This window comes from Paramormyrops kingsleyae, chromosome 7 (genome assembly GCF_048594095.1).
Source record: "Paramormyrops kingsleyae isolate MSU_618 chromosome 7, PKINGS_0.4, whole genome shotgun sequence".
Classification (NCBI taxonomy): domain Eukaryota; kingdom Metazoa; phylum Chordata; class Actinopteri; order Osteoglossiformes; family Mormyridae; genus Paramormyrops; species Paramormyrops kingsleyae.
Window position 1 is genome coordinate 21,341,670 of NC_132803.1, and position 8,261 is coordinate 21,349,930.

At 39.9% G+C, this 8,261-nt stretch overlaps 1 protein-coding gene across 4 annotated transcripts in view; it reads left to right on the forward strand.

The window, feature by feature from the left end:
• col5a1 (procollagen, type V, alpha 1) overlaps positions 1 to 7,531 on the forward strand; it is an 84,311-nt gene extending 76,780 nt beyond the window's left edge. For 3 of the 4 annotated variants that reach the window (XM_023818001.2, XM_023818003.2, XM_023818004.2), the window contains exons 63-66: positions 76 to 188; positions 1,761 to 1,829; positions 4,191 to 4,424; positions 4,801 to 7,531. In XM_023818001.2, coding sequence (XP_023673769.1) covers positions 76 to 188; positions 1,761 to 1,829; positions 4,191 to 4,424; positions 4,801 to 4,947 — 563 coding nt within the window. In that variant the 3' untranslated portion in view covers positions 4,948 to 7,531. Of the gene's footprint in view, positions 1 to 75; positions 189 to 1,760; positions 1,830 to 1,886; positions 1,956 to 4,190; positions 4,425 to 4,800 lie in introns of all 4 variants that reach the window. The other variant, XM_023818002.2, reaches the window with a different exon arrangement.
• The last annotated feature ends 730 nt before the right edge of the window (positions 7,532 to 8,261 follow it).

Here is an 8,261-nt window from a genome sequence, read left to right on the forward strand (position 1 = left end):
TCTTTGATGTTGTCAAATGTACTTTCACGTATGTGAATAACAGAAGTCACTGGATTTTGGGGTCTGTCATTTCAGGGGAATACTGGATTGACCCGAATCAGGGCTGCGCTCGTGATGCTTTCAAGGTTTATTGCAATTTCACAGCTGGTGGAGAAAGCTGCATCTATCCAGACAAGAAGTCTGAAGGAGTAAGTCATTGTGGCATATGTGGGGGAGGGAGGGGGGGCACTGATAGGCATAGCTTAATGTACGGCTGTAATCTGAAGTGTGGGGGCACTGGCACCACAGATACCCCAACATGCATAGAACTTCACAGCGTGTCAGCATGAAGAAGCACACATGGCCCAAACTCTTCACTACAACACCAGCATTCATCTATAACTCTGCTGGCCGGCTGATGGGGCCCATCACTGTTTGGTCACATCCGATTTCCATGTCGCACTCGACTGACTGCAGAGTCTCTCCTTCTCTTTGAAGGCAGGCTGCTCTCATCCATTACACTCCCCGCTAGGCCCAGTGGTCTCTTTACTCAGTACAGGTCCATAGTATCTGCATCACAGGTCCTGGTCACCGGAGGAAAAGCACACAAAAGCTCACTGACGGCAAGCAGCAGCTTGGCGCCGTGGCAGTTCTGAAGCAGCCGGGCCAGATAAGCCGGAGGCTTTACCACAAGCTTCCTAGAATGAGGAAATAATATACTCTACATTTCAGCATAGCAGAGTGTCCAGCCCTAAGGACAGAGCCCAGACTGAGACCATGCAGTACTGCCGGCTCACGCAGGGGAGGCGTGTCCACAATAAGCGGGACAAAGACGTCTGCTCTTAACGATCATTATATCGATAGTCGTCCATCTATTTTCTAACCACAGGGTCAAGGAGACACGCACACAATCATATAATGCAGGCAGGTTAGAAATGTCCAGTAACCTAGCCGAATGTCTTTGACTGTAATCATAATTTACAAACCAACCAAAAAGAAACATCAACAGCTGTGTATTAAAATATTATGGTTAATGACAAATTTAAATCTAATGACAGAAATGAATCTGAAATAGTTCATTCTGACAAATTGCATGAAAGTATTTCCATTAAGTGTATCACAGTCTCTTTATATTCTCTTTTTGCCTCAACATTGATATTACTTTTTATTTTTTTACAAATTGCTAAGCCACAGATTCTGAATATGTGTTTTGAAGTGTACAAAATCTTGCAAGGAGACAACATTTAAATCATGAAGCACCATAGCAATTAGCTCTGACTCTGTGTTTCAGCATTTTTCTTACATCTGACAGCAGAGCAGTAACACTCAAAATAACGAGAGCTAGATCTCAGCTTGTGGTATATTTATGGTCTTATGAAGCTGAAGCTCAATGGGGACTGACGAGTACTATCCTCATAACTCGTAAACGATGTGGCCCCTTTTGGGGGTGGAGAATGAGCTGTACTTGATGCTCGATCTGAGCGGGATGAAACACGCTGGGTGCATCGCGAGGGCGTATCATTTGTATTTGTCATGCCTCTGCTGGGCATTCAGATTTGGAAAATGAGGCCTAAGTTACTTCTTACAAAATCCCCAGGCTCCCTCTAAAGTGAGCTTGCGTCTCTATTGGATGCGTAGCTTGTCTGGTATATTCATAGACGGTGTCCCCAGCACGTGTCTCTCTGCTGTAAATGGTCTTACCCTTAAGCTCCACAGCCCCTTGAGGACGTTACTGTTTTTAACAAGCGTTCTTTCCCTTTCTGTCCCGCCCCATATGCCAGGCTAGGCTCACTTCCTGGGCAAAGGAGGTTCCCGGGTCCTGGTTCAGTGAATTCAAACGTGGTAAACTGGTAAGCCCTTCCTTGCTCATTTCTTACCCTTTATTTAACAGCCTTTATATTTTACAGAGTAAAATGGCCCGTTGGCCCAAAGACACGCCAGGCACTTGGTATAGTCGGTACAAGCGAGGCTCCCTGGTAAGTTGCACGCCATGGCCGGGGGGCGGACCCAGGCCTTCAGCACTGCACGCCGCTGACGCCTGCGCTGCTCCTGCCAGAAAGATCTCACCGCCGCTCGCCTGCAGTCAAACAGCAAAGCTGTGTCTTCCACTAAAATGAAAAGTGGGAACAGAGCATTCAAATCCACATTGGCAGGGGACAACTTACAGAAACTCAGGCCCTGTTTACCCTTGGTTTTAAATGCATGCCGGGCGATCAGATCACAAGTAAACAATAGTGTAAACACCTGCCATGACGCATTGTGATCGGATCGATCAACCCGCATTTGACCCCATATCTTCTGTAGCGTAAATGCTAATGCATCTGGATGCGTCCCCAACAAGGACGTCACAATAACTGCACACAAGAGCACTAAAGAAACCTGAACACAGGTGGTCAGCTGGACACCTTGGAGACACAAGTTAGACACAGGTATAAACGGCGCTGAGTCTCAGCTGTCCACTTGTCATCCGATCACCCAAGATGCATTTTAACGCCGAGTTTAAACAGGGCCTCAGAAACCAGGATTTCAGACATTTCTTTTCTGTCCCTGAGTTCAGACTTGACCTAAATTAATGTTTTCTAAGGCTTTTTTGGTGTTTCAGTAAACTGTCCATTTGAATGCGACTGATTAACCACGATTCATAGGAGAAGACATTACCTGAAAGTGACTCAGTGCCTGTTTTAGTACCGCCCTTGTGAATTAACATTAACATTCACCTTTTATCTACATCAGTAGCCAAAATTGTGGATGCCAATTTTTAGAGATTGCAGAACTTTATTCCAGTTACTCCAATTACTTATTTAATCGTCCAGTGTGTGATATTCGTAAACACTCTTTGATTGTTTATAAACATTACCACCAATATTCGTGTAGTAGTATTGCCAAAAGTGCTTGGTGTTTCCACAATTTTGGCCACAAGTGTAGGTCATTCTTAGTGAATAGCACAGTCCTCTGGCTACAGTCTCCAGGAAAGGTGAAATAAAACATCAAGATGTGACAACCAAGCCATTTAAATGCAGTCAGGCTATGTGAAAATCGAGGCAATCGAATGGCATACTTTTACTCTGTTATCAAAGGCACTCAATCACTGAACAGGGGCTTTTGGGTTCTTAGTCACACTTGCGGCTGAACTGGAGAGGTAATGTGTCCTTTGACATGACGTTGGTCATGGGTTTGGCTGATGGCAGGAAGCTCAGGCTTTGGGCCTCTCTCCATTGCCTGTGCATCATGGCTTACTGGAGGGCACCACTGCTCCGCACCACTGTACAGACAAGGCAAATGGACAACAGGCACAAATGGATAATTCCAGTGTAACTTTAACCAGCACTGTCAATGCATTCAGGCCAAGCAGTTTATAGTATAATTTGACATGAGTTCTCCATTTGGGTGTCTGTCCATGGTATTTAGCTCTTGTATGTCCTATCAGCAGAAATGCATGCGCTTATGTCTCAGTAAGTCCTGTTTTTCTGAAAGAAGAAAAGCCTTTGGAACTGAAGACACCAGACTGGTTGGTATAGATACTGATTTCCCTGATACAGATATAACATTTCGTACACAGGGTATAAAAAAGCGTTTGGCAAATCTAAATGCTGACGCTCATGCAGATCATGAGAAGAAGTTCTTATATTCAGTATTCAATAAAAATGTAGAGTATTAAAATAAATTCATCAGAAGTGCGTTTATATTGGTTATCTTTTAAATGCTTTTACATACCACTGTATGTCAATACAGAGTAGCCACAAACTCCCAGGGCGCTCACAGAGTATTAGCAGGCGCCAGATTTATCTGTATAAATTTTACTGTAAAAATCTTGTTAAAAAAGTAATGTTTAAATTCCTGCTGTTTTCATCCACTATACATTTTGTTTATTATTTTTCAAATTTGTTAGACAGCGATCTCGTTAATATAAAAGTAGCCATTTTTTCTCAAGCACAGTATTTCTCAGTACAATGACTTCAAAACTTATTAATATTAATAAATATTAATGTCGTATTTAAAAAGAATGAAAACAATCATTCCATGTCTTTTTCCATAAAAATCGTCACTACGAATTTCAGTAAAATTTAACCCCAACCAGAGGGAATATACCCCTGATATGTGTTGCCAAAGTCTGACTGGCAGTTTGTCACAGGATAGGGAAGCCTTGGTGTCCCTAACCTCACAATCGTCCCCCTCTAGACTCTTTTTCTGCCATGTATATCGTTAAACAGCTATCCTACGCCGATGCGGAGGGCAACCCCATCGGGGTCGTCCAGATGACCTTCCTGCGGCTGCTGAGTGCCGCTGCTCGGCAGAACCTCACCTACAACTGCTACCAGTCGGTGGCCTGGCACGACTCGGAGCTCCACAGCTACGATAAGGCCATCCGCTTCCTGGGCTCGAACGACGAGGAGATGTCGCATGACAACAACCCCTACATCCGTGCCGTGGTGGACGGCTGCACAGTGAGTATCCAAAACACAATGGTGCTTCCATTGGTAAGGAACAATCCCAGCAAGCAACCATCAGTTATACATTAAATCCAGCATAATGTGTACTATACAGTTAAGAGTATAAAGTTTTAATCTGCTAGTCTGTCTTGGTTATAATAATGATGGAATAAAATAAAAAAATAAAGAATAGTATCCAGAGACCCAAAGGAGAATTTTACTTTTTGTTTTTTTGGTGTAAAATATATGCTATAGTTCAGTAGCTAGCAGCCTGGATGAGATATTTTTTGGTGTGTTCTCGAGAGCTTCGTTCTCCAGACACCAGAGCTCATTCGTTTCATGAGTTGCAAGTAACCATCGGTCCCTTCTTCCTGTCTTTCTGTTTTTCCAGTTGAAAAAGGGTTATGAAAAGACTGTACTTGAGATCAACACGCCAAAGGTGGAACAGGTGCCATTTGTTGACATCATGTTCAGTGATTTTGGTGGAGCCTCACAGAAGTTTGGATTTGAAGTGGGTCCTGTCTGCTTCATCGGATGAGACACTGTTCCAGGAAATTCTATATATATAATTAAAACAAATTGACTAAACTAAAGTGAACAGCACGACATCTCACATCTGTAAAACATTGTCTCCAAAAAAAAAAAACATCAAGACAAGGAAATAAATATTCAATAAAAGAATAAAAACAGCAACCTTGCAACCTCAGTCTGCCTTCTCCATCACACACAGGTTTTGAAACTGAAGGAGTCAGTTGTTCGCTAACCACTTGATTCCCTGTGCCCTGCCTTCCTTTCTGTGCCTGTGTCTCTGCCTGTGTCTCGGCAAACTCTGTGGTACCGCTCAGGTTGCTCTGAAGCATTAAGAAAACTCTGGTGTGACTGGGACTCTCACTAATCTCTATCTTAACATTCCGGTTTTCCTTCTGATTTCAGTTTCCATGCTTCATTTTGTCCATATGGCTGCCTGTTCTTTGCAATGGTGCTTACATATAAAATATTATATAGAAATATAATAAATTTTGTTTGGTATGTTTGTAAGTACGTTTTGTATATTTTTTTCCTGGAAATGTATATTGATTCTAGCTTCAAAACATGCATGTGGGTACCTTTTACTAAGCGTGAGATAACGACAAAACAGAAAATGAAAGGGACGGCTTTTGATGTATAAAAAGCAGGGTGCCTAGCAAAACTTTATCTGAAAAACGCCAAAGCTCACAAAGTACACAATGCTGTAGTCTGAGCATTGATTTCCTATTTAAATGAAAAGAAGTTTGGGTTTGTTTTCCTCTGTGATTTTTTTTTTTAATTTCAATTGGTTGTAGAATTCAGTTAAAACTTCCCCTTTTCCAGCACATCCATATTTATCCTCTGAAAATATTCATAAGGCGAGATTGCATCAAAATGGCATTAAAAAGGGATACCGGTGCTATTTTAATGTTTGTTTAAAGGTGCTCAGTATTTACACTTTAATTCTGAAGTAAAACACTGCTGATCAGTCTCCTAAAAAGCTTTCAGATCTTATCCCCGTAATAATGGCATTTCTTGCATTTATAAAATCTTTGATTATTGTATCATGCATAATAACAGTGTTCTTTCATCCATCCATCCATCCATTCATCCATCCATCTTCTGACCGCTTATCCTGAGCAAGGTCACAGGGGGACATGAAGCCCATCATAGGCAGCACAGGGCACAGAACAGGGGTACTGTACATCCTGGATGGGATGCCAGTAGAAAAATGTATGTACTTTTTAATGAACCCTTTAATGAAAAGGCGTCTGAAATTGCAATATTGGACCATGGGGGGAAAAAAGCAGATCAGAAAAGTGTCCTGAATATGGTGCTAATTTATGTTACAGTTGGGGGCAAATGAGATATGTTTTCTGTATCGTGATTTTGTATGTTATGAGTTTTTTTGTATATGGATCTCAGTGAGAACTGTGTATGCAAAGATCTATCTACACACACAGGTGTCCAGCGTAGGCGAGTCTATGGGTCATTACTTTCACTTGAAGTTTTAAAACACTGCTGGAAACTTCACATGTGAGTTTTCTGTTCTGTGACAATCGGCTAGAATTCCAAAGTAGCTGGCAGAAAAAGATGAAGTCAATTGCTTGTAAACAGAAATCCTTGCTTGACATAACTAGTGATCTAAATAGCTGTGCTTTGAGGAATTTGAGAACATAGATGGTGATCTTTCCATCAGTTTACAAACAAGGGCTGCATGCAATCTCTCATTTTGCAGGTATTGGGTTCAGTGGCGTGTTTTGATTTTTCCTGGCTTAAAGTTGTACAAATAATAATAAATTATCGGGTATGTATATTACTTAATAAGATTGGGATTCCTAAATTACATTGTAGACTAGCCAGACAAAATAACACCTCTTTTTAAAAAATTAAAAAATAAAATAGTAAATAAAAACTTGCCTGGGGCACGTAATTCTTTTTTATTATTTTTACATTTTTTCATTATTTTGGCCGTTGCTGTAGTGGATTGACATGAGTTTCACTGACAGCAAATCTTGTACTTTCCTTAGACCACTTAGTCTCTACTACATACATGCTTTACTGTTCATGATAAATTACTCTTTTTTTTCTATTTGAATATATGTGACTTGAACCATTTCTATTAAAATACGTTTGTATTAAAACTATGGAATATGTGTATTTTCATGCAGTATGTCATGTTCATTGTTTTCCTGTCAGTAAATTTCTTTTTGAAATCATCACCCATGCTGCCATTTTTAAAACTGTTTCTTTGTTTTTATGGTCTAGTTAAACCTGTGTAAGCACAGAAGAAATTTAGCAGTTTGTCAATAAATTCAAAGTTACTGTGCCCCTTCCACTTTACCGTGTTCCGCTTTTTGTATGTTTATCAAAGCATTAAAATCTGTATGCATGAACTGTAAGTTTTTTTTTTCTTTTCTTGTATTTTGGAATAACATAAAGGAACTATTTTTAAATATTCTAAATGTTTTGAGCTGCTATTTGAGCGAATAAGCATGTTAATTGTGAAAAGTAGCGAGGAAGATATTGTAAGTTGAACCAAACAACTTTTTACTTTGTAGTATATTTATTGTATTATTTAAGAAAATAAATGTAAATTTACAAGAGTAATATTACTGAGAGACCCCCTCTTTATCTGTGACATTTAGAAACTATGCAGTTACCCAAGAGTGTAAGAGTCTTAACTGTAACATTAAGCCAGTGCGTTTTATTGATTATTTCATTGATCACAATTACCCTTTTTGTCTGACTATAACCTGCATAGGACAAATGAGTATGGAAAATGAATGAACGAATGAATTGTTCATTTTTAGCTGTGTGTAATTTTAAGAATTTGAACCTTTAACTAAACTGATTAAACTTAAACTGATTACATTATACATAATACTACATTATTTTATAATTACTGCATGTCATGTAGCCTCATAATATAGAATGACACAGAGGAAAGCACTATGCAGTCCCTGTTCATCCAAAGGTTAGGTAATCTTCTTTATCATCTACAACACATATAGGAAATTTATACACCCTTTAATATTTTGTGAAGTTTGTCTCATTTACATTCTGATATTGAAACATATTGCATCAGATTGCCTGGTGACAAAGGCAATCAACAATAGCCACTGTTAATAAGGTGTGAGGAATTGCATTTATGTTGATGCAAGAGGCTAATTAGCCTCTAGCTGTTTTCACTTGTAATGGCTGTGACTGGAGAATTAAGGGAGTTATGCCTATAAGCTGTCGTTGCTTGGTAATTTGTGGACTGTGACAAGTTTTGGAGCAAAGTTATTGAACACTACAGACCAGGAGATAACTAAGTTTCCATGGCATTGAATAACATTTGGA